General features: G+C 41.3%; 1 protein-coding gene across 2 annotated transcripts in view; it reads right to left on the bottom strand.

The window, feature by feature from the left end:
- Positions 1-27,894, bottom strand: part of BMPR1A (bone morphogenetic protein receptor type 1A) — a 232,383-nt gene that overhangs the window by 30,789 nt on the left and 173,700 nt on the right. For both annotated transcript variants that reach the window (XM_053692047.1, XM_053692048.1), the window contains one exon: positions 156-315. In XM_053692047.1, coding sequence (XP_053548022.1) covers positions 156-315 — 160 coding nt within the window. The remainder of the gene's footprint in view (positions 1-155; positions 316-27,894) is intronic.

Below are 27,894 nucleotides of genomic sequence, written 5' to 3'. Positions count from 1 at the left end.
AAAATCTTGTCTATGGCAGCTAAGGGGTTAAACCTTAGTTTTAGTTTCTTTGAGATGGGTTGGCTACTTTAACTACAACTTTACTTTAACTCTTGATGCCAAAAGTGTGTTACAAGGGGTAAGCTGTTAACCCAGCAGAGAGGTACAACACTCACATGCACGTATTATTTATAGCATCTTCAGGGCAATATCCGGAGCAGTAACAAAACAGAAATGGTAACGTGTCCTCTGGTGCCAACGTAACACCGTTCTCCTGCTTCTTAGCTTCTGAGTTTGCCTTCACGGCTGGTCGGTGAGGCAGATCCAAACCCTGACCTGTAAAAGAATACACATATCAATCCCAGCTATTCAGAAACTAATGCACAACATTACAGGTTATGAATAGAGCTATTCACCTTAATTTTGTACCATCTGATTATAGTGAAATGTATAATCCTTATGTAATAAAATCTAGCTCCTTTAATTTGCCCAAAACTATACTACTGCAACAATATAGGCTCCGCCCCACAATCATACCAAATATTTTCTATTAATCATGGACTAATTTATTTCAAATGAATGAGCCAACAAGAATATTGTATTTTTGTATTTAGATTTATGTAGATTTTAAAAAGTTAAAGCGCCATGTTGTGCCTTTTTGGCTTCTGTGATTTGTCAATCCCTAATCATATTTTCTAGCTTAATTTCTTAACCTGATGTTGATTGTAACCGACAAGCAATTTTTTTTTATCCACTGCAACAAAATGTCCAGGATTGAAGAAGTGAGTTTAGGAAACGCAATCAAAATAGACTAAATTTCAAACGTCTGACCTTGAGGTTGGGTGTTGGATATCACGTGCCACAACACACAAAGGCGACTGTCAGAAGTTAGACATAACAAAACTGATCACTGGAAATTCATAATGTTTCAAGATATAAAAATTAATGACCAGTGATAACATCAATCCAGAATAAATGCATATAGAAGTAGCGTGTTTAAAAGTTTATCTATACCTGGTATGTCCAAAATTTAGGTTAGGTTTTGGTTGTGCTTAGTACATCACACTGACAAACTTAATAAAAAGGAAATTTATGCTTACCTGATAAATTTGCTCCTTTTACGATATGACGAGTCCACGGATTTCATCCTTACCTATTGGATATCACCTCCTGGTCAGCAGGAGGCGGCAAAGAGCACCACAGCAGAGCTGTATATATAGCTCCTCCCTCCCACTCCAGTCATTCAACCGAAGTTAGGAAGAGAAAGGAAAAGCGAAGGTGCAGAGGTGACTGAAGTTTAACAGCCGTGGACTCGTCATATCGTAAAATAAACAAATTTATCAGGTAAGCATAAATTTCCTTTTCTTATACAAGATATGACGAGTCCACGGATTTCATCCTTACTTATGGGATACAATACCAAAGCTATAGGACACGGATGAAAGGGAGGGACAAGACAGGAACCTAAACGGAAGGCACCACACTGCTTGAAGAACCTTTCTCCCAAAAATAGCCTCAGACGAAGCAAAAGTATCAAATTTGTAAAATTTGGAAAAAGTGTGAAGAGATGACCAAGTTGCAGCCTGCAAATATGTTTAACAGAAGCATCATTTTTAAATGCCCATGAGGAAGCCACAGCCCTAGTGGAATGAGCCGTAATTCGTTCAGGAGGCTGCTGTCCAGCAGTCTCATATGCAAAACGGATGATACTCTTCAGTCAAAAAGAAAGAGAGGTAGCCGTAGCTTTCTGACCCCTACGTTTCCAAGAAAAAACAACAAATAGAGAAGATGATTGACGAAATTCCTTAGTCGCCTGCAAGTAAAACTTCAGGGCACGGACCATGTCCAAGTTATGTAAAAGACTCTCCTTCTTAGAAGAAGGATTAGGACACAATGAAGGAACAATAATTTCCTGATTAATATTTTTGTTGGAAACAATCTTAGGAAGAAACCCAGGTTTGGTACGTAACACTACCTTATCGGAATGAAAAATAAGGTGATTCACATTGTAAAGCCGAAAGCTCAGAAACTCTGCAAGCAGAAGAAATAGCAACCAAAAATAAAACCTTCCAAGATAACAACTTAATATCTATGGAATGCATGGGTTCAAACGGAACCCCTTGAAGAACATTAAGAACTGAATTTAAACTCCGGTGGAGCAATTTGTCTGAACACAGGCTTGATTCTAGTCAAAGCCAGACAAAAAAGACTGAACGTCTGGAATATCTGCCAGATGCTTGTGTAGCAAAATTGACAAAGTAGAAATTTGTCCCTTTAAGGAGCTTGCTGACAACCCTTTCTCCAATCCTTCTTGGAGAAAAGATAAAATCCTAGGAATCCTAACTCTACTCCATGAGTAGCCCTTGGATTCGCACCAATAAAGATATTTACGCCATATCTTATGGTAGATCTTTCTAGTGACAGGCTTACGTGCCTGAATCAAAGTATCAATGACCGAATCAGAGAACCCCCGCTTAGATAAAATCAAGCGTTCAATCTCCAAGCAGTCAGCTGCAGAGAAACCAGATTCAGATGATGGAAGGGTCCCTGAATGAGAAGGTCCTGCCTCAAAAGAAGCTACCACGGTGGCAGAGAGGACATGTCCACCAGATCGGCATACCAAGTCCTGCAAGGCCACGCAGGAGCGATGAGAATTACAGAAGCTCTCTCCTGTTTGATCCGAGCAATCACCTGTGGATGGAGAGCAAACGGTGGAAACACATAAGCTAGGTTGAACGACCAAGGCACTGCCAAGGCATCTATCAGTTCGGCCTGAGGATCCCTGGACCTGGATCCGTATCTTGGGAGTTTGGCATTCTGACGGGATGCCATAAGATCCAACTCCGGTCTGCCCCATTTGAAGATCAGAGTGACAAAGACCTCCGGATGGAGTTCCCATTCCCCCGGGGGAAACGTCTGTCTGCTCAAAAAGTCCGCTTCCCAGTTGTCCACTCCTGGGATGTGGATTGCTAACAGATAACAAGAGTGAGCTTCTGCCCACAGAATTATCTTGGATACTTCTGTCATCGCTAAGGAAATCCTTGTTCCTCCCTGATGATTGATGTAAGCCACAGTCGTGATGTTGTCCGACTGAAATCGGATGAATTTGGCCGAAGCCAACTGAGGCCAAGCCTGAAGCGCATTGAATATTGCTCTCAATTCCAGAATATTGATTGGAAGAAGAGACTCCGACCGCGTCCATACCCCCTGAGCCTTCAGGGAATTCCAGACTGCACCCCAGCCTAGGAGACTGGCGTACGTCGTCAGTATCACCCAAGAGGGTCTGCGGAAGCACGTCCCCTGGGACAGATGATCCGGTGACAACCACCAAAGAAGAGAGTCTTTTGTCTCCTGATCCAGATTTATCGGAGGAGACAAATTTGCAAAATCTCCATTTCACTGCCTGAGCATGCACAGTTGTAGTGATTGAGATGAAAGCAAGCAAACGGAATGATATCCATTGCCCCACCATCAATCCAATCACCTCCATGCACTGAGCCACTGATTGTCGAGGATTGGACTGAAGAGCTTGTCATGTATTCAAAATCTTTAACTTTCTGACTTCCGTCAAGAAAATGTTCATGGATATAGAATCTATTAGAGTTACCAAGAAAGCAACCCTGTGGAATTAGTGAACACTTCTCTAGATTCACCTTCCACCCGTGAATCCTCAGAAAGGACAGAACCATGTCTGTATGAGATCTTGTCAGTTGGTAAGACGCCTGGATCAGAATATCGTCCAGATAAGGCGCCACTGCAATGCCCCACGGCCTGAGAACCGTCAGAAGAGACCCTAGAACCTTCGTGAAGATCCTGGGTGCTGTGGCCAACCCGAAGGGAAGAGCCACAAACTGAAAATGTTTATCCAGGAAAGCAAACCTTAGGAACTGGTGATGATCCTTGTGGATAGGAATATGAAGATATGCATCCTTCAAGTCCACCATAGTCATATATTGACCCTCCTGGATCAATGGCAGAATTGTCCAAATAGTCTCCATTTTGAAAGATGGGACTGTGAGAAACTTGTTTAGACTTTTGAGATCTAAAATGGGTCGAAACGTGCCCTCTTTTTTGGGAACCACGAAAAGATTTGAGTAAAACCCCTGCCCCTGTTCCTGTATTGGAACGGGACGAATTACTCCCATAGTAGAGAGGTCTTTTACACAATGCAAGAACGCCTTTCTTTTTATCTGGTCTACAGACAATCATGAAAGAAGAAACCTCCCCCTTGGGAGAGAATTTCTGAATTCCAGTTGATTTCCAGTGTCCAGGGGTCCTGAACATCTCTTATCCAAGCCTGGGTAAAGAAAGTAAGTCTGCCCCCTACTAGATCCGGTCCCTGAACGGGGGCCGTCCCTTCATGCTGTCTTGGGAGCAGCAGCGGGCTTCTTGGGTTTTTTACCTTTGTTCCAAGCCTGGTTGCGTCTCCAGACAGACTTGGCTTGAGCAAAATTCGATTCCTGTTTAGCGGAAGGAGGAGAGGGGCCTCCTTCGAAATTCCGAAAGGAACGAAAATTATTCTGTTTACCCCTCAGTTTAGCTGCTTTATCCCGAGGTAGGAGATGACCCTTACCTCCCATAATGTCAGAAATTATTTCCTTCAAGTCAAGCCCGAATAGGGTCTTTCCTTTGAAAGGAATAGCCAAAAGCTTTGACTTAGATGACACATCAGCAGACCAAGATTTTAACCATAACGCTCTACGCGCTAAAATGGCAAATCCCGCATTCTTAGCCACGAATGTGGCAATCTGAAAGGCGGCATCCGTAATAAAAGAATTAGCCAGCCTAAGAGCCTTAATTCCATCTAAAATTTCCTCTAAAGGAGTCTCAGTCTTAAGAGACTCTTCCAAGGCGTCAAACCAGAAGGCCGCTGCAGTTGTTACTGGTACAATACAGGCCGTCTGTTGTAAAAGAAAACCCTAATGAATAAATAACTTCTTCAGAAGACCCTCCAAATTTTTATCCATAGGATCTTTGAAAGTACAAACCGCATCTCCCAGCGTCAGCCCACATAGCATAAGCATAAGTGAACACAATAGTCACTGCACAAACACACTGATAAGTAATCAAAATTAAAGGGAATTCAAGGCACACCATTTCCATTTATATAGTGCATACTGATTACCCCTCCCCAGTACAGGGAATAATGTCAGCCTGTTCTGATGTATCTAGTCTCCCCAGAAGCAAATGACTAAACATACCTCAATGCTGATTGCAGAATGACACGGTTCTCCCCACTGAAGAGGTTTCTTTACACTACCTTCAACCGCTCTGTGGGAACCAGCAGGATCTTAGATAATGTTTGCTAAGATCATCAACATCAGGGCACAAAATAAAATGTCTCCACGCCTCTTGGGAAGTTATTGACAGACGATTTCTCCCTGAGAAAAATAGTACTAACTGCACCATTTTAAAATAAAAAACCTTCTTGATTGAAGAATCTAAACTAACACCTGACTTTACCTCTTCCTATCACTAACACAGGCAACGAGAATGACTGGGGTGGGAGGAGCTATATATACAGCTCTGCTGTGGTGCTCTTTGCCTCCTCCTGCTGACCAGGAGGCGTAATCCCATAAGGATGAAATCCGTGGACTCGTCATACCTTGTAAAAGAAAAGACAATCCGAGTCTCTCTCATCCGTTCTTAATATTCGCCATCTTTACAGGAACCGGGAAAGTCTGGGGCACTACCCTGCCCTCATAAACCTTAGCTAGCTTAAGAATAGAAGGTTCCACCGGTAACTTTGGTTCCGGAACCTCTAGAGTAGCTAACACTTCTTTTAATAAAAAACCTAAATTCTCCATCCTAAACCTAAAGTCTGGTTCCTCCGCAGCCGGAGGTTTAGAGGCCACAGATTCTGATAATCTAGTCTCAGATACATCCAACGGATTAGATGACCCCTGGGAAGGATAACAATGTTTAACCTTTCGTTTGCGCTTAGCCTGGCAAGGTAAAGCACTAAAGATGGCAGACACAACCGTTTGCAACTGCTCAGCAAAATCAGGCGGCAACATGCCCGCCCCCCCCCCCCCCCCCCCCCCCCCCGCAGGAGGATTAGAAGTGCACTGGGGAGCTGCATGTGTAATCGGAGATGAATGTAGGGAGCGCACCTCGCGGGACAGAGAGCCCTCAGAGGTTGACAGCTCAGTGGTACTAAACATTTTATTTCTTTTTTAGATAACACTACTTTATCGAGGCATGTGGAAAATAGTTGAGCAGACGGGTATACCAAGGCCTCCTCACAACAAACATAGGCATTAGACTTTGATATGCTAGAGGGTACTCCCTCTTTACCCGAGTCCTCCATAGCTTGAGCCCTTCATATGGACTTTAACAAGATAATAGGATGATAGAAAAGAATGCGCCACCATAGTGCACAGTCAGAAACAAAGACACGCCAAATTGCGCAAGTATCGCTATACTTACAAAATCCCAGAAACTTGAAAAGTGTCACAAACGCCTTTTGGACTCTTGGGAGGAGTCCAGCTAACTCGCACTCCCGCAACAGCTGATCCACTCTTTCTGGATAGCAAGTCTGTAGCTGGCTGTTTTTCCTTTTCGTCAGGAACAAGTTAAAAAATGACTATTTAGTAACACAACGTTTCTCGGTCTTACGTGACCGTTTCATCAGATGCACCAGATGAAACGGTCACGTAAGACCGAGAAACGTTGTGTTACTAAATAAAGTAATTTTTTAACTTTTAAAGACTTTGTTTCAACGAACCTATTTATTATATCTTTGGATATTTTATGCAGTGTATAACTAGCACGGATTTCATTGTGCAACTTAGTGTGTAGCTGTCGGCTACTTCAAACACAGCACCAGAGGATATAAGTAAAACTTCAGACACCATTGTTCCCGACAAAAAGGAAAAACAGCCAGCAACAGACTTGCTATCCAGAAAGAGTGGATCAGCTGTTGCGGGAGTGTGAGTTAGCTGGACGACTCCCAAGAGTCCAGAAGGCGTTTGACACTTTTCAAGTGTCTGGGATTTTGTAAGTATAGCGATACTTGCGCAATTTGGCGTGTCTTTGTTACTGACTGTGCACTATGGTGGCGCCTTCTTTTCTATCATCCATTTCTGCAGATTCCTTTGGTTTGGGACACCAACAAGCGATTTTAAGAAGCTGCCTGCCACCACATCTTTAATCGAGATTCAGTTGTTTGCCTGATATTTAGATTGGATTTGGGACCAACATCAGTATAGATAAGTGTACTGTGTATTTTGGAGCTTTGGTCTCCTTTCGGGACTTTCCTGTGATTTTAATGAAGTGCAATTGTTGATATCAATTTGAATATTGTATCACATCTATTTGTTTTTTATCACTCTTAAGTTTAACAGACTTAAAAATGTGCATATATTCTATGTTAAGAACAAGATGAAAACAAAGATAATTTGATAATAGAAGTAAATGGAAACTTTTTAATAAAATTGTATGCTCTGTCTGAAATAGGAAAGAATAAAAACATTGGGTTTCATGTCCCTATAAGGGGTTAAAAGCCATTCACAGGCAGTGCTGATGTCTGGGATAAAAGGGACTCCTGATAGATTTAAAGGGACAGTCTAGGCCAAAATAAACTTTCATGATTCAGATAGAGCATGTCATTTTAAACAATTTTCCAATTTACTTTTATCACCAATTTTGCTTTGTTCTCTTGGTATTCTTAGTTGAAAGCTTAACCTAGGAGGTTCATATGCTAATTTCTTAGACCTTGAAGCCCACCTCTTTCAGATTGCATTTTAACAGTTTTTCACCATTGGAGGGTGTTAGTTCACGTATTTCATATAGATAACACTGTGCTTGTGCACGAGAAGTTATCTGGGAGCAGGCACTGATTGGCTAGACTGCAAGTCTGTCAAAAGAACTGAAAAAAGGGGCAGTTTGCAGAGGCTTAGATACAAGATAATCACAGAGGTTAAAAGTATATTAATATAACTGTGTTAGTTATGCAAAACTGGGAAATGGGTAATAAAGGGATTATCTATCTTTTAAAACAATAAAAATCTGGTGTAGACTGTCCCTTTAACAGTATAGCACTAATGCGTGGTGAAAGTTTTGCCAGAGAGATGCTCTGATGTGTAACAACTTGTGTAGGTAACACATGACAGTGTGCGCCAAGTGCAAAGTCAGTGAATCTTTGTCTAGGTCCATAATTGACAGTTGTATTGCAAGACGTCCAGGGCAGGGCAGAAGAAATGGGTAAGATAGAAAATAATAGACTTTATAATATTTCGAAACTAACTTATTGTGTCTACCAGTCATAGCACCAGCAAACAGGGGGAGGCTAGTACTATCACTATTTTATGTCTTGTTGGCAGCTTTTAACTACCCGCACGATACTGCTGAACTATTTAAAAAGGACACTAAAACATTGTATTTACAAGATATTTCTGCTGTCTTGCTGCAGAATAAAACAAAAACAAACCTTATTTGCTGCAGTTGTTAACAGCCAAGTTACACCATTCAGGAGCCAACCCAAAACTTATTACTGAAGTAAAATGACACAAGCCATGGCCATTTTGTTATTAGAAACTTTGTTATCTTGCAGTTCCTTATGCGATAATCTCTGCTGAGGCCAATTACAGACAGATATGTGCCATGGTTAGCCTTGAGAAGTCCTGAAACTTATAAATTACACAATTTTCAGTTAAAGGGATACTGAACCCAAATTTTTTCTTTTGTGATTCAGATAGAGCAGCAATTTTAAGCAACTTTCTAATTTACTCATATTATCAATTTTTCTTCATTCTCTTGCTATCTTGATTTAAAAAGCAGGAATGTAAGTTTAGATGCCGGGCCATTTTTGGTGAACAACCTGGGTTGTTCTTGCTGATTGGTGGATAAATTCATCCACCAATAAAAAGGTGCTGTCCAGAGTACTGAACCAAAAAAAGCTTAGATGCCTTCCTTCTTTTTTAAATAAAGATAGCAAGAGAACGAAGAAACATTGATAAAAGGAGTAAATTAGAAAGTTGCTTAAAATTGCATGCTCTATCTGAATAATGAAAGAAACAACGTGGGTTCAGTGTACCTTTAAATTATATGAAAAGGGGCAAAATAAACATTAAAGGTATGTTACATTAGATATTTTACTACAAAATTAAACCTTTTATATTACAAATCTCAAGCTGTTCAATGTCCCTTTAACACTAAACACACTTGTAAATAGTACTGCCAGTATATTAGGTTTCCTGGAAATTCATAAACCTGCATGTCAAAAAGAAGCCAGAATTCATCACTTTCAGCTAAGCTTAGTTTAGTGCAATTAAAAAACTGAACAAGCAAACAATCTAATAACGCTGTTCACAAAACAAAGATTGGACAGACACAAGGAAGAAAAAAAAGTGTGCCCAGCTGGTAAAATAACGTGTAAGTTTTTCTTCAAATAAGAAAAATGATGAAATGAGCTGCTTTGGCAGAGAGAGGATAAATGCAGACAGGTTTCCAGACATGCTCAACAAAGTCATTTAAAAATGCTTCTTTTTCCTGCTGAAACCATTTCCTCAACACAGCACAAGTGTTTCATTTGGAAATGAAGAACACAACAGAATCTAGTGCAAAGGCCAAAGCAGTGTGCCAGATGAAAAAAAATCTCTTTCCATGAGACAGGGTCCTAAGGCAGTGGCCCTTTACAGAGAATATCCAAACCCACGCAATAAAAACATCCACTCCTTTTGCATCTTCGATCTGGAATTAAAGGCCACACGTCTCTCTCAGAGCCATTCTCCTTATACAGGGAGTGCAGAATTATTAGGCAAATGAGTATTTTGACCACATCATCCTCTTTATGCATGTTGTCTTACTCCAAGCTGTATAGGCTCGAAAGCCTACTACCAATTAAGCATATTAGGTGACGTGCATCTCTGTAATGAGAAGGGGTGTGGTCTAATGACATCAACACCCTATATCAGGTGTGCATAATTATTAGGCAACTTCCTTTCCTTTGGCAAAATGGGTCAAAAGAAGGACTTGACAGGCTCAGAAAAGTCAAAAATAGTGAGATATCTTGCAAAGGGATGCAGCACTCTTAAAATTGCAAAGCTTCTTAAGCGTGATCATCGAACAATCAAGCGTTTCATTCAAAATAGTCAACAGGGTCGCAAGAAGCGTGTGGAAAAACCAAGGCGCAAAATAACTGCCCATGAACTGAGAAAAGTCAAGCGTGCAGCTGCCAAGATGCCACTTGCCACCAGTTTGGCCATATTTCAGAGCTGCAACATCACTGGAGTGCCCAAAAGCACAAGGTGTGCAATACTCAGAGACATGGCCAAGGTAAGAAAGGCTGAAAGACGACCACCACTGAACAAGAAACACAAGCTGAAACGTCAAGACTGGGCCAAGAAATATCTCAAGACTGATTTTTCTAAGGTTTTATGGACTGATGAAATGAGAGTGAGTCTTGATGGGCCAGATGGATGGGCCCGTGGCTGGATTGGTAAAGGGCATAGAGCTCCAGTCCGACTTCAAGCAGTGGTACAGGAAGAAGTCTGCATCCTTCAAGAAAAACATGATTTTCATGCAGGACAATGCTCCATCACACGCGTCCAAGTACTCCACAGCGTGGCTGGCAAGAAAGGATATAAAAGAAGAAAATCTAATAACATGGCCTCCTTGTTCACCTGATCTGAACCCCATTGAGAACCTGTGGTCCATCATCAAATGTGAGATTTACAAGGAGGGAAAACAGTACACCTCTCTGAACAGTGTCTGGGAGGCTGTGGTTGCTGCTGCACGCAATGTTGATGGTGAACAGATCAAAACACTGACAGAATCCATGGATGGCAGGCTTTTGAGTGTCCTTGCAAAGAAAGGTGGCTATATTGGTCACTGATTTGTTTTTGTTTTGTTTTTGAATGTCAGAAATGTATATTTGTGAATGTTGAGATGTTATATTGGTTTCACTGGTAAAAATAAATAATTGAAATGGGTATATATTTGATTTTTGTTAAGTTGCCTAATAATTATGCACAGTAATAGTCACCTGCACACACAGATATCCCCCTAAAATAGCTAAAACTAAAAACAAACTAAAAACAAACTAAAAACTACTTCCAAAAATATTCAGCTTTGATATTAATGAGTTTTTTGGGTTCATTGAGAACATGGTTGTTCAATAATAAAATGAATCCTCAAAAATACAACTTGCCTAATAATTCTGCACTCCCTGTATATAAACACCTTTTCTCAACAGAAAATATGCATCCAAGAAAAACCCTTTTTACAGATAGTGATCCTGATACTTGAAATGACACAGAGCTTCCATTTTCCTACTATGAATATTAAAGAGCTCATTTAAAGGGCGGTCATTAAAGTGAATTTTTTCTTTACATGCTCTTATCCATTAGCGCATGCAATTTTATCACTAGTTCATTGCTGCCCAAAGCAGTACTTTAACTATGTGTTTAACCCTCTAACAAATGAGCACATCATTTTTACCACTCTAATATCCATTTAAAACATGACATTTCTGCTTATTAAAAACACTAAACCAGGGGTCAACAAATGTGTTTACTTTTTGGTATTTGTATATAGATACATTGAGAAACAACCAAAAAGTTAGGAGCTAGGGGTAAAATTCTAGGAGCCAGTGGCACCCTGGCTCCTGAGTTTGTCGAGTCCTGCACTAAACCATTTTTATATTTTCTCTGCTACCTGTTCCTCATTCCTACTATAAGTTTAAATAGTGTCCTGACATTCTGTCATGTCCGTAATTGCGCAACAAGATGTTTCTCATAACAAATTATCAAACAATGGTGGCTAGTTTAAGACAATAGAAAAACAATATGTAAATTACATTTGTATTGCTAGGTTTTTCATTAAAAGTGACATAGGAGTAAAAATGAAACATTCATGATTCAGGAGTGTACAATCTATAAAGAAAATCTTGCTTCAATTATTATTATCTATTATTATCTTCCTCTTAGTCTCCTTTCCATAAAAGCATAATGAAGTAGGCTTAGGAGAAAGCACGTGACTTTGGATACTATACGGCAGCAGTGTTCACAAGTATATTTGAAACAACTTACACATATAGTACACGTCATGTGCAAGCTCAAGTCTGCCACAAAATGCTCTCTTAGAAGCAAGCTAAATGGACAGTATACCCTTAAAAAAATCTCCAATTTAGTTTTTTTCCCAAAAGACCGATCCATTTTACCTGCTACAGTGAATTCAATTGTTTACAAATAGCTAATTTACCTTTATTTCAGCATTAGAAATAGCCAATTTTGTCTGTGGTATCCCTACATATACTGAAAGTTGCTGTACTTAAAGGACTAGTAAACAGTAGATTTGCACAATCAACCAGTGCAATAGCACTATCTAAACTTCAAAGGAGAAGATTTTTTTCTGACAAATTTCAAGTTATGTCTATTTCCACACCCCTGTATCATGTGACAGCAATCAGCCAATCACAAATGCATATACTGTACATATATTCTGTGAGTTTTTGCACATGGCCAGTAGGAGCCGACGATTTAAAAAGTGTAAATATGGGAGGCGGAGCTAGCAGCCATTGAAGCCAGACGTGTCCTGAGAGAGCTCCGCTGCTAAAGAGCCTAACTTAGTAGAAAAAAGTGCTAAATCACACTAAAAAAGACATTGTGAGCACAAATAGGAGACAGGCACTCTGTAGAGCACCTCAAGAGAGGATTCCGGGGCAATACGGAGGGGTACGTTGTCGGAATAACATTCTTACTGCCGCAACAGCACAGCGTCGGAGGGTCGGGGCTCCGCTCCGACGGCTGTTTCAGAAAGACATCAACCTACGGAGGATAAGCAACGGCAGTCACTCCTGACATCAACACAGTCTAAGCTGACCAGACGACCCGCATACCAACAGGCAACAGGTGAGGCCTCCCGACACAGCACTTAAGCCACGCATCAAATAATTTAATAAAGGGGGACAGACACACGATAGCAGCAGGGGAGAGATATAACCCCCCACCCACATCAACCTACACCTTTAACTAAAGGCCTCACAGATACCCAGCACCGAGGAAGCCCTTATAAAAATTAAGACGAGATAAAAAACAAAAAATAATAATAAATACGGGCCGAAACTTCTGAGGGCGGGAAAAGGCGCCATCTTGCTGCTTCTTCTCTCTCCCACACAGACTGCTGCACCAGCTCCTTAAAATAAATAAGCAGACCCCACATACCCCGGCTGCGCCACAATACTGAAAGCCAGACTCAGTATAGACTATAATATTTTTTCTTAAAAAAGCAGACTCACTGCTCATGGCGTATTAATAACAAGCAAAACCTGCAGGTCTCCTTTTCCTTTTCGACCCTCCTTAGGAGAGACACCCTTGCTGCCTGCCTTGTTTGGAGGTGTAGTTGGCCTTGGAACAGGACAGTCCAGGTGGCCAGAACCGGAGGGCTCAGTTACACTACGGAGGAATAGGAGCTGCAGGGACTCACAAGATTTTTCAGTAACTCTTTATCTCACCCCCTCAGCAGGAAAGATAGAGATATGTAGCACATCACTCTGAATGAGGAAAGTAATGGCAAACTAAAGATCCACTCTGTCTATATCGACATCTCTAAAGATTATGAGCAATTCTGTCTAATGTAATTTCCCTAAGCTACTCCAGATCCCGAGTACATATTACAGCTATATTAAGCCAATAAACCTTTCACCTCTTGAATAGCAATTAAAGAGCACACCATCCCCTGGACACAAGAAAGCTGCACTACAATGAAAAATAAAACGCAGACAGTCAAAGAATGTCTATCAAAATCTCAAGCAAAGCAAAAAACCTTAGATAAAAGCATCACAACTCAAACCGCTAGCCCTACAAAAAACCCACAAATGGCTACTGAGCACCCCACTGTGTCGATATCCAACAAAGAACTTTTAACACAGATAAAATCTTTATTCCAGGAGGAACTAAAATCCGCTATTTCAGAATTAAGACTGGATATCAGAGAAATTGGAGGCCGTACGGCTGAACTAGAAAACAAACTGGATGATATAGTGGAAGAAATCCCCCAGCTACGCCACTCAATACAGGAGAACTCTACCTACATAACTAAATTAGAGGATCACATCGAGGACCTTGAAAACAGATCCCGCAGATCGAATATCCGCATTAGAAACCTTCCGGAATCCTATAAAAACTTAGATGAAACTATCACAGATCTTTTCCATCAACTAGTTCCTGAAGTGGAAGTAGACATGCTACTTATGGATCGTGTGCACAGGGCACTGACAAAGCCACAGCAATTCGCCTCAAGGGACATTATAACTAAACTTCACTACTTTCACATCAAGGATCTCATAATAAAAGCTGCAAGAAATAACCAGACTGTCACTTATGATGGACATGATATCCAAATCTTCACCGACTTAGCCCCCATCACACTCCGAAAAAGGAGAGAACTGAAACCCATAACAACAGCCCTCAATGCTGCTCACATCAAATACAGATGGAACTTCCCATTCAAGTTAGTCTTCTCCATCCAAAACATCATGTATAGCTGCACTACCAGGGAAGAAGGCTTCTCACTATTGGCCAAGCTCAAAATTCCAACTGAGAGTTCCAACATACCTGCACCCAGCAAGACTACAAAGAAAAATCTTCAAAGAGAATGGACACCGGCCCGTGAAATGGGTAAGACCAAACGAAAGAAACCTACACCAAGCGACCCTAAAGAATCAGAATCCTCATCAGAAGATGAAGACCCGGAGTGAAGTGCTGTAACAATAAGAGACGGTACTGGTAATGACATTGGTGGAAGCAATTAGGCTTCCAGATATCTTAAGGGGCACTGATTAAGCTAACAGTTAGATAAGAGAAGTTTCAGTGACCGATTACCACAGTTTATTGCAACATATGGAACTCATTTATTAGCACCATGTTTGAACTTTTATCTTTGGTTGATACATAACCAGTGCCCCACTATTTTCACTATTTTCACTGTTTTCTATTTTCTATTTTCTATTTTTGCAGAATGAGATGCCGTCTAGTATCTCGGGATCCCCCCCCCCCCCTTCCCCCCCCCTCCCCACCCATCATCCCTTACTCTCCCTTTTTCATACCCCCTTATTCCTACCCTGTCCCTACCCTCCATGCATATTCCTTCAACTTCCCCTGCCTCCCCGTCCCTCCCCAAGTTAGAATTGTTCAGATCAATGTATACACCGAATGCATGCCATGTTTCGTTCCTCTACTAGGAATACCTAAGTTAGAATTGCTGACATGTTTATTTTTTTGTTACTTTTACATGTGTTTCTCAAATCTGCTTTGTGTTACAGGATGAGCTTCCTTTTGAAGCCTACACCATTGTACGATTATCGGCTGCATAGCTGGTTCCACTTTCTAAGTATCCTCATAAAATCCTCTTGTCTCCCACCGAGATATACTGTAAGGGCCATCTCACAGCATGGTACCCCACAGCATTCCCACGAGGGTCCCGGCTCTTCGAGTGGTAAGATTAAGCAACAATATGTGAGCATTAAGGTGTTCTGTGAACTCCATTCAGGGGGTAAAGATAGGGAAACAATAGCAATATGCTTATCCAGCTATTATGTCCATTAAAATAATATCACATAACGTCAGAGGACTGAACTCTGACATAAAACGCAGAAAGGCCATCAATGAATATAAGTCCCTAAAAGCGCAAATAGTAATGCTGCAGGAGACACATTTTACTAGATCTTACACCCCTAAATACTGGGATAAAACATACCCTACACAATACCATTCAATCAATCCAAACAAAAGGTGTGGAGTTACAATTCTCCTCCACTCCTCATTAAACTTTAAAGAAGAATCAGTTATAAGGGACAAAGAGGGGAGATTCTTAATTCTAAAAGGCCTCATACAAGACACCCCGGTCCTACTGGTAAATGTCTATGCCCCTAACGAACATCTATCTCCATTCATGTCTAGACTTAGCAAACAACTTACACTCTGGAAAAGGTACAAAACAATTATTGGGGGAGACTTCAATACAACCATGGATGATAATGTAGATAGATCAATAGTAACTATCTCACAACAAAAAGCACGCAGACCCACCCATAAAGTTTTAAAAGACTTTACCCTAGATCATAACCTAATAGATAGTTGGCGAACACTCAACACAACAGTAAAAGACTATACATACTACTCCCCAGTACATAACTCATACTCAAGAATCGATTACATTCTCCTAAGTCAAGTTATGGTGCCCTTATTGATTAAAGCTACAATTATAAATTGCGTTTGGTCAGACCACTCCATAGTAGAAATTAAGTTATCGGGAATGGTTAACCCAAAGAGAATAAAAGCCTGGACACTCAACCACAACCTATTACAAGACAAGCTGATACTAAATACAATCCAACAACACATACAGGAGTTTATTACACTTAATAAAAACACTACCTCCAACCCTATCTATGAATGGGGGGCATTAAAAGCCTATGTTAGAGGTCTTTTGATCACAGAATCAAACAAGCGGCATAAAATCCAAAACACCCAAATTGAGCAACTGAAATCAGAGATTAATCTCTTAAGAACTAAAATTTTAGATAAGTCAACGAAAGGATTAATGAAACAATTAAAGATTAAAACCGACAAGCTAGATCATCTCTTAAATAAAGATGCAATTAGGACAATCAAAATGATAGACACACAATACTATATTTACAGCAACAAACCCGACAAAATGTTGGCTAATAAATTGAAAGACATTACCAGAATCACTACTGTACCCCAATTACAACTGTCGGATAATAAAACGACTAATGATCCCCTGTCTATTGCAAATACATTTGCTGAGTATTACCATAAATTATACAATCTCACGCATAACAAATCTAATATAGACAAAACTAAAGAACTTGACACATTCCTAGAAAATAGTTCCTTGCCATCCATAACTGAACAAGATAGGGATGCCCTGAATAGCCCGATCACCCACGAAGAAGTAGAATTAGCCATAAAAACTCTTAAAAGTTCTAAGGCACCAGGGCCAGATGGATACTCGGGAATTTTCTATAAATTGCTGCAACCTATCCTAATACCACAACTAACGAATGTATTCAACTCTATTCTACAAAATAAAGTAATACCCCCTGAGATGTTAACAGCCAGAATCACAGTAATCCCGAAGCCAGGCAAAAATAAGCAGCACTGCCAAAACTACAGGCCTATATCACTGATAAACCAAGACATAAAACTATTCACCAAAATATTGGCAAATCGATTGAACCCTCTACTTACCAAGGTTATACACTTAGATCAAGTGGGGTTTGTCTCCGGTAGAGAAGCTCCAGACAACACCCGTAAAGTGATAGACTTGATTAATCTCGCCACAGTCAGAGGGACGCCTTCTCTGTTTCTAGCTCTGGATGCAGAGAAGGCGTTCGACAGAGTTAATTGGCAATATATGTTTGCGGTCCTCAAGAAAACAGGTATTAGGGGTGAATTTCTTGACGCGATCACCAATCTTTACTCATCCCCTACGGCATTCATTAGGCTATCTGGCTACCAGTCCCAAGCAATACAAATTAAGAACGGCACCCGCCAAGGCTGTCCACTATCCCCCCTATTATTTGCCCTCTGTATTGAGCCTTTGGCAATTAAAATAAGAGATGATCAGAATATAGCAGGTATTAACGATGGAGTAACAGACCACAAATTATCCCTATTCGCGGATGATATCATCCTGTCACTGACTAAACCACTGTTATCTCTTCCCCCCCTATATCATATAATGCAACAATTTAGTAACCTTTCAGGCTACAAAATAAATGAAGACAAGTGCGAGGCCTTAAGCATCAAACTTCCACAGCATACAAAAAAACTACTGGAACTCAATTTTGCATTTAAATGGGCCAAGAAGAATATTAAGTACTTAGGGATAAATCTTCCAACTAACATACATAGTCTCTACCAATCTAATTATACACCTATGTTCAAGCATATTAGAGATTTAATCAGTAAATGGACTAAACTTAAAATATCTCTGTACGGCAGAATTATTACCACTAAAATGACACTATTACCCAAAATATTATACTTGTTTAGAGCCCTCCCCATCTCTGTCCCACTCTCAGAATTACACAAACTACAAAGAGATTTACTAAAATTCATTTGGCAAGGGAAAAAAGCCAGGATCAACAGAAAAGTAATGTGTACAATTAGAAACGAAGGAGGGGTAGGAGTGCCTAATTTAATCTCATACTACCATGCCGCAAGAATGTCACAGACCATACAATGGTTTAAAGATAATAGTAAGAAGAGTTGGACCCACATTGAGTCGAACATTCTAGAGACAAACTTCCTTTCCCGAGCGCTCTGGGCCCCACATCTCTCAAAGCACAAACATAACAGTAAATTTATTGCGATTGAACACACTATCCACATTTGGAAATATCTAAATTCGAAATACACTCTTATCAGAGATAGATCCACACTAACCCCTTTAGTAACGCTTGATACCTCAATAGACATAGAGATTCAGCAGAAATGGTCCAATAAAGGGCTTTATAGAATAGCTGACGTGATTACAGCTGATAAAGTATTATCTTTTGAACAATATCATAACCTAGATGTTAGTGACAAAAACATATGGTATCATTACTTGCAACTGAGGTCGAGGGCGATTGAGATACTAGGTATGGCGAAACCCCCCCCAAACACAAAACTAGAAACACTATGCCTTACAACCATTCAGATATCGGGAGTGATATCAACCTTATACTCAATCTTTAATTCCACAGAAAACAAAGAAAAAACACAAACCATCAGTAGATGGGAACGAGACATAGGTAAAGTCTGGCCACTTGAAACATGGTATACAAACCTTAAAAATGGTGCTTCCTTTACGCAGAACGCTCAACTTAGAGAAAATTTCATAAAAATTGCATTTAGATGGTACCTCCATCCCACAAGGACACACGAAACAGGGGGCTCACTAACACAGCTTTGTTATAGAGGGTGCGGGGAAAGAGGCACATATATCCACATGTGGTGGGAATGTGAGCAAATTAAGAAAACCTGGGACTACACCTCACGACTATTAAGTGCAATCTTCCAAAAACAAATAACATTAACGATAGAGCAAGCTCTGCTTCATTTCCCAATCCCAGGAATTCCAAAGACCCACCTTCAACTAGTCATGATGGTATGCACGGTAGTTAAAATCAGCATAGCCCAATTCTGGAAATCCACCCCACCTGACGTTACCTTTATCTATAACAAATTAGAGTATCATTACAATATGGCAAGTGCAGCAGCTGAAACCCTTAACGATACTGAAAGATTCCTTACAAGATGGGAACCTTTTGTAATGTACCATGAGTCAAAAAGAAAAACCACCCAGAATAATACTCATGCCCCAGACCCTACAATTTAAAACAAGAGCCGGGGCCCTCAATGAGGATAAACGCAAGGATGGTATAGAGCACATAAATACCTTGTTTTCACTGATCTGTAAACTATGGATAGATTTTATTTCAGCTAAGGTTATATACTGTAAAATATGAACATTACGAAGAAAAACGATTGACACATGTATTTTATTTTATTTTATTTTATTTTATATTATTTGATTTTACTTGTTTTTGTTATATGTAAAACTTCAATAAAAACAATTCAACATAAAAAGTGTAAATATAAAAAAGACTCTGCACATTTTGTTAATGGAAGTAAATTTGAAAGTTGTTTAAAATTACATCATCTGAATCATGAAAGTTTCATTTTGACTTGATTGTCCGTTTAAAGGGGCATGAAACCCCATAATTAAACATTGTTCTAAATCAGGGCTCGACAAACCCAGGAGCCTGGGAGCAACAGGCTCCTAGAATTTTACTCCTGACTCCTAACTCCTAACTTTTTGGGTCATCTATATGCAAAACCCACCGTTTGGCTCCTAAAATATGACTGGCTCCTAAATATTCTTACTGGCTCCTAATTTTTAAACAGATTTGTCAAGCACCATTCTAAATGTTTACAAATGCAAGAGCTCAAAAAAGATTTTGGGTTCGCCAACTACTGTAATCATTCCATTCAAGAACAGTGTTCTCTGGGTCATAAATGCAGAACATACTAAGTTTTGAAACAGCAGATTAGATGAAATCACTTCATCTACCTCAACAGTGGCAGAATTTTAACCTTTATTATGATGTTTGAAAACAGCAATGTGTGTTTTTAAGGTGCATTATATAAAGAGGAAGTTTCTCTAATACTAGTCTCCTTAAGGTGGACATGACTAATAATATACTTAAATGGGATTTGGTCTGGATCCTTCCAATTTTCAAAGGCTATAAATGATTGTTTAAGCTGTCGCTAGAGACAAATAATTGTTTTGTGGCTAGACAAGGAATAGACAGGCTGATTGCTTCCCCATTAAAGCAGATCAATATCCTCATGTTATTACACAGACTTTTCACTCCAACAGGGAGAAAAAGAGGACTGCTAATTACATTAGTCCTCTTGGATACGTAGAGACAAACTCTACCGTAGCCATCCAACGAAACAAAAACACTGCAGATGTCTATGATGTGAAGCATTTTATTAAGTCTTTACTTCATGTTCACTTCTCTCTATAAACTGAATTTTTTGAAAATAGAAAGGGCTAAAATGGAAAAACACAATCAACAAATAAATAAAAAAAACAGAATTTATGTTTACCTGATAAATTTCTTTCTCCTACGGTGTGTCCGGTCCACGGCTTCATCCTTACTTGTGGGAATATTCTCTTCCCTAACAGGAAATGGCAAAGAGAGCACAGCAAAAGCTGTCCATATAGCTCCCCCTCTGGCTCCGCCCCCCAGTCATTCGACCGACGGTTAGGAGAAAAAGGAGAAACCATAGGGTGCCGTGGTGACTGTAGTGTACAGAAACAAAAATTTTTAAACCTGACTAAAAGCCAGGGCAGGCCGTGGACCGGACACACCGTAGGAGAAAGAAATGTATCAGGTAAACATAAATTCTGTTTTCTCCTACATTGGTGTGTCCGGTCCACGGCTTCATCCTTACTTGTGGGAACCAATACCAAAGCTTTAGGACACGGATGAAGGGAGGGAACAAGTCAGGTTACCTAAACGGAAGGCACCACGGCTTGCAAAACCTTTCTCCCAAAAACAGCCTCCGAAGAAGCATAAGTATCTAATTTGTAAAATTTGGCAAAAGTATGCAGAGAAGACCAAGTCGCTGCCTTACAGATCTGATCAACAGAAGTCTCGTTCTTGAAGGCCCATGTGGAAGCCACAGCTCTAGTAGAGTGAGCTGTAATTCGTTCAGGAGGCTGCCGTCCGGCAGTCTCATAAGCCAATCGGATGATGCTTTTCAGCCAAAAAGAAAGAGAGGTAGCAGTGGCTTTCTGCCCTCTCCTCTTACCAGAATAGACGACAAACAAAGATGATGTTTGTCTGAAATCCTTTGTTGCTTCTAAATAGAATTTTAAAGCACGGACCACATCTAGGTTGTGTAACAAACGTTCCTTCTTTGAAACTGGATTCGGACATAGAGAAGGAACAACTATTTCCTGGTTAATATTCCTGTTGGAAACTACTTTTGGAAGAAAACCAGGTTTGGTACGTAAAACTACCTTATCTGCATGAAATACCAGATAGGGAGAAGTACACTGCAAAGCAGATAATTCAGAAACTCTTCTAGCAGAAGAAATAGCAACTAAAAAAAGAACTTTCCAAGATAATAACTTAATATCTATGGAATGCAAAGGTTCAAACGGAACCCCTCGAAGAACTGAAAGAACTAAGTTTAGGCTCCAAGGAGGAGTCATAGGTCTGTAAACAGGCTTGATTCTGACTAACGCCTGTACAAACGCTTGTACATCTGGCACAGCTGCCAGACGTTTGTGCAACAAGACAGACAGAGCAGATATCTGTCCCTTTAGAGAACTAGCTGACAGACCTTTCTCCAAACCCTCTTGGAGAAAGGAAAGAATCCTAGGAATTTTGATTTTACTCCAAGAAAAACCCTTGGATTCGCACCAACGGATATATTTGTGCCATATCTTATGGTAAATTTTCCTAGTCACAGGCTTTCTGGCTTGAACCAGAGTATCTATGACTGAATCTGAAAACCCACGCTTAGATAGAATCAAGCGTTCAATTTCCAAGCAGTCAGCTGCAGAGAGACTAGATTTGGATGTTTGAATGGACCTTGTACTAGAAGATCCTGTCTCAAAGGTAGCTTTCATGATGGAGCCGATGACATATTCACCAGGTCTGCATACCAAGTCCTGTGTGGCCATGCAGGGGCTATTAGGATCACAGAGGCCTTCTCCTGTTTGATCCTAGCTACCAGCCTGGGAAGGAGAGGGAACGGTGGAAACACATAAGCTAGGTTGAACGACCAGGGCGCCACTAATGCATCCACTAGTGTCGCCCTGGGATCCCTGGATCTGGACCCATATCGAGGAACTTTGAAGTTCTGACGAGACGCCATCAGATCCATATCCGGATTGCCCCAAAGTTGAGTTAACTGGGAAAAGACCTCCGGGTGGAGCTCCCACTCCCCCGGATGGAAAGTCTGACGACTCAAATAATCTGCCTCCCAGTTGTCTACTCCTGGGATGTGGATTGCAGATAGGTGGCAGGAGTGATCCTCCACCCATTTGATGATCTTGGATACCTCTGTCATCGCCAAGGAACTCTTTGTTCCCCCCTGATGATTGATGTACGCTACAGTCGTCATGTTGTCCGACTGAAATCTTATGAATCTGGCCTTCGCTAGGCGAGGCCAGGCGCGCATTGAATATCGCTCTCAGTTCCAAAATGTTTATCGGGAGAAGGGACTCTTCCCGAGACCCTAGACCCTGAGCTTTCAGGGAGTCCCAGACCGCGCCCCAGCCTAAGAGACTGGCATCGGTCGTGACGATGACCCACTCTGGTCTGCGGAAACTCATTCCCTGAGACAGGTGATCCTGAGTCAACCACCAGCGGAGTGAGTCTCTGGTTACCTGGTCTACTTGAATCTGGGGAGACAAGTCTGCATAATCCCCATTCCACTGTTTGAGCATGCACAGTTGCAATGGTCTTAGATGAATTTGAGCAAAAGGAACCACGTCCATTGCTGCAACCATTAGTCCTATTACCTCCATGCACTGAGCTATGGAAGGCTGAGGAATAGATTGAAGAACTTGACAAGCGTTTAGAAGTTTTAATTTTCTGACCTCTGTCAGAAAAATCTTCATTTCTACAGAATCTATTATTGTTCCCAGAAAGGGAACCCTTGTGGATGGGGACAGGGAACTCTTTCCTACGTTCACCTTCCACCCGTGAGACCTGAGAAAGGCTAATACAATGTCTGTATGAGCCCTTGATCTGGAAAGGGACGACGCTTGGATTAGGATGTCGTCTAAGTAAGGTGCCACCGCAATGCCCTTCAGTCTTAGAAACGCTAGTAGGGACCCTAGCACCTTTGTGAAAATTCTGGGAGCAGTGGCTAAACCGAACGGAAGAGCCACGAACTGGTAATGTTTGTCCAGAAAGGCGAACCTTAGGAACTGATGATGATCTTTGTGGATAGGAATATGTAGGTACGCATCCTTTAAATCCACGGTAGTCATGTATTGACCCTCCTGGATTGTTGGTAAAATCGTTCGAATGGTTTCCATTTTGAATGATGGAACTCTGAGGAATTTGTTTAGAATTTTTAAATCCAGAATTGGCCTGAAAGTTCCCTCTTTTTTGGGAACTACAAACAGGTTTGAGTAAAACCCCAGACCTTGTTCCGCTATTGGAACTGGGTGTATCACTCGCATCTTTAATAGGTCTCCTACGCAATGTAAGAATGCCTGTCTCTTTATCTGGTCTGAAGATAAGCGAGACATGTGGAACCTTCCCCTTGGAGGAAGTTCCTTGAACTCTAGAAGATACCCCTGAGAGACTATTTCTAGCGCCCAGGGATCCGGAACATCTCTTGCCCAAGCCTGAGCAAAGAGAGAAAGTCTGCCCCCTACTAGATCCGGTCCCGGATCGGGGGCTACCCCTTCATGCTGTCTTGGTAGCAGCAGCAGGCTTCTTGGCCTGTTTACTCTTGTTCCAGCCTTGCATTGGTTTCCATGCTGGTTTGGGCTGGGAAACGTTACCCTCTTGTCTAGAGGCTGCAGAGTTAGGGGAGGTCCGTTCCTGAAATTGCGAAAGGAACGAAAATTAGATTTGTTCTTAGCCTTGAAAGGCCTAACCTGTGGGAGGGCATGGCCCTTTCCCCCAGTGATGTCTGAAATAATCTCCTTCAATTCTGGCCCAAAAAGGGTCTTACCTTTGAAAGGAATATTAAGCAGTTTTGTCTTGGACGACACATCCGCCGACCAAGATTTTAGCCAAAGCGCTCTGCGCGCCACTATTGCAAAACCTGAATTTTTCGCCGCTAATTTAGCCAATTGAAAAGCGGCATCTAAAATAAAGGAATTAGCCATCTTTAGTGCGTGAATTCTGTCCATGACTTCCTCATATGAAGTCTCCTTATGGAGCGAATTTTCTAGTTCCTCGAACCAAAAAGACGCCGCCGTGGTGACAGGAATAATACGCGAAATTGGTTGGAGAAGGAAACCTTGCTGAACAAATATCTTTTTAAGCAATCCTTCCAGTTTTTTTATCCATAGGATCTTTGAAAGCACAACTGTCCTTAATGGGAATAGTTGTGCGCTTGGCCAACGTAGAAACTGCCCCCTCAACCTTAGGGACTGTTTGCCATGCGTCCCTTCTGGGGTCGACAATGGGGAACATTTTCTTACATATAGGAGGTGGGACAAAAGGTATACCTGGCTTCTCCCACTCCTTAGTCACTATGTCCGCCACTCTCTTAGGTATCGGAAAGGCATCAGCGTGCACAGGGACCTCAAGGAATTTGTCCATTTTGCACAATTTCTCTGGAATCACCAAAGAGTCACAATCATCAAGAGTAGTTAGCACCTCCTTAAGCAGGGCGCGGAGATGTTCTAACTTAAATTCCACGATATCAGGTTCTGCCTGCTGAGAAACTTTTCCTGAATCAGAAATTTCTCCCTCAGACAGACTCTCCCTCACTGCCAAGTCAGACTGGTGTGAGGGTATAAAAGAAATTATCGTCAGCGTCCACTCGCCCATCCTCTGTATTTAAAACTGAGCAATCACGCTTTCTGGGAAATGCTGGCAGTTTGGATAAAAGATTTGCTATAGAATTATCCATTAATGCAGTTAATTGCTGCATAGTAACAAGCATTGGCGCGCTAGATGTACTAAGTGTCGCCTGCGCGGGCAAAACTGGTGTTGACACAAAAGGAGAGGATGATGAACTATCCCCACTACCTTCATTTGAAGAATCATCTTGGGCAACCTTATTAAATGTGACAGTACTGTCTGCCCTTACTTTGTTTGGACGCCATGGCACAATTTGAACATACATTTAAAGGGGGAACCACCTTGGCCTCCATACACACAGAACATATGCTATCTGGAGGTATAGACATGTTAGACAGACTTTGGCAGGCTATTAATGCAATAAAACCGTTTTTAAACAAAACCGTTACTGTCTCTTTAAATAATAAACAGAGCACACTTTATTTCTGAATGTTTGAAAAACTATGAAGGAAATATCCGATCTTTACAAAATTTGCACCCTAATGCTTTGAAAGTATTGCACACCAAATTTCAAGTCTCTAACCCCTGAAATGAGCAAACCGGAGCTAATTGTTCAATTTACCAGTTTAAACCCACTACAGTCCCTGCCACAGCCTTTGCTGCGGCTTTTACCTTCCTTGGGGGTTATTCACCACAGAAATAAGCCTTCTTGAAATCGTTTTTATGGTCACAGGAACCTCTCACATGAAGCTGCATGCACCGCTTCCAAAAGTAACTGCGCAACTGAGGCGCGAAATGAGGCCTCCTCCCTCTGCATACCAGAGTGAAGGGGCCTTCCTGACTAGATTAGGTGTCTAAACAACTGCCAGGCGTAATAAAAACGTTCCCAAAAGTGTTTCAAAGTCACAAAACACTCCAAAAGTCATATAAATATTATATAAATCAACCGATTTAGCCCACAATAGTGTCAACCAGTATAGAGCCCATTTATAAGCCTTCATTCTGTTATGAGTCTAAGAAAATGGCTTACCGATCCCATAAGGGAAAATGACAGTCTTCTAGCATTACTATGTCTTGTTAGAAAAGAGACTAGTCATACCTGGAGCAGAAAAGTCTGCAAACTGTTCCCCCCAACTGAAGTTCTCTGGTTTCAACAGTCCTGCGTGGGAACAGAAATGGATTTTAGTTACTGTTGCTAAAATCATACTCCTCTTAACAGAAATCTTCATCACTTTCTGTTGTAGAGTAAATAGTACAAACCGGCACTATTTTAAAATAAACTCTTGACAGAAGAAATTAAACTACAACTAACACCACATACTCTTTACCATCCCCGTGGAGATGCTACTTGTTCAGAGCAGGCAAAGAGAATGACTGGGGGGCGGAGCTATATGGACAGCTTTTGCTGTGCTCTCTTTGCCATTTCCTGTTAGGGAAGAGAATATTCCCACAAGTAAGGATGAAGCCGTGGACCGGACACACCAATGTAGGAGAAAACACAATACAAATTCACTCTGCATCATGTGACAGCCATCGGCTAATCACAAAAAATTGGGTTCAGTGTCCCTTTAATCTTAAAAATAAAAAACACAAAAATAAAACACACTAAGCCCCAAATAGGTACTCACCGTTCCTGAAGTCCAGCGGAGAAGGTCTTCTTCCAGGTGGCTCCATCATCTTCTATCTTCAACCAGAGTGAAGGCGGAGCGGAGGTGAGGAGCTGTGTTTCCGATGCCTGGATCCTCAGCGGCGGTCCTCAACGGCAGTGGTCCTTGGTGGCGGAGGCTCCTCTGCATGCGATCATCCGTCGCACACTGAAGATTGAATGCAAGGTACCCAATATTTATTGGGGTACCTTGCATTCCTATTGGCTGAAATTTTGAAATCATTCAATAGGATGAGAGCTACTGAAATCTTATTGGCTGATTCGAACAGCCAAAAGGATTTTAGTAGTTCTAATCCTATTGGCTGATTTTAAAATTTTAGCCAATAGGAATGTAAGGTACCCCAAATTGATTGCGGTTCCTTGCTTTCAATCTTTAGTGTAAGACAGACATCGAATAAAGAGGAGCCTCCATGCTGCCGAGGACCACCACTGAGGATCCACAGATATGCACCTCTGCTCCGCGCGACCTTCGCTCTGGATAAAGATAGAAGATGATGGAGCTGCCTGGAAGAAGACCTTCTCCGCCGGACCTCAGGATTGGCGAGTACAGTACCTATTTGGGGCTCAGTGTTAGGATTTTTTTATGGGGGGGGTTATTTTTAAGATTAGGGATTTAATGGACTGGAAAAGAGCTGAATGCCTTTATAAGGGCAATGCCCATACAAATGAGTAGTTTAGGTTTGTTTTTTTAGTGTTAGTTTTTTTTATTCTAGGTTTTTTTTTCTGTTAGGGGGTAATTGGTCATTTGTTTAAGTAAAAGAGCTGTTTAACTTAGGGCAATGCCCTACAAAAGGTATGTAATTTTAGCTTTGGGGGTTGTAGAAAGACAGAGCGAGCGAAAAAGGGTGCACGAAAAAGAGCAAGAGAGGGTGCAAAAAAGAGCAAGAGAGGGTGCACGAAAAAGAGCAAGAGAGGGTGCACGAAAAAGAGCAAGAGAGGGTGCACGAAAAAGAGCAAGAGAGGGTGCACGAAAAAGAGCAAGAGAGGGTGCGAAAAAGAGCAAGAGAGGGTGCAAAAAAGAGCAAGAGAGGGTGCGAGCAAGAGAGGGTGCGAGCAAAAGAGGGTGCGAGCAAAAGAGGGTGCGAGCAAAAGAGGGTGCGAGCAAAAGAGGGTGCGAGCAAAAGAGGGTGCGAGCAAGAGGGTGCGAGCAAAAGAGGGTGCGAGCAAAAGAGGGTGCGAGCAAAAGAGGGTGCGAGCAAAAGAGGGTGCGAGCAAA

The sequence above is a fragment of the Bombina bombina genome, chromosome 9 (genome assembly GCF_027579735.1).
Source record: "Bombina bombina isolate aBomBom1 chromosome 9, aBomBom1.pri, whole genome shotgun sequence".
Taxonomy (NCBI): Eukaryota; Metazoa; Chordata; class Amphibia; order Anura; family Bombinatoridae; genus Bombina; species Bombina bombina.
Note: the sequence above shows the minus strand (reverse complement) of the source record. Positions and strands in the feature narration are given on the sequence as shown.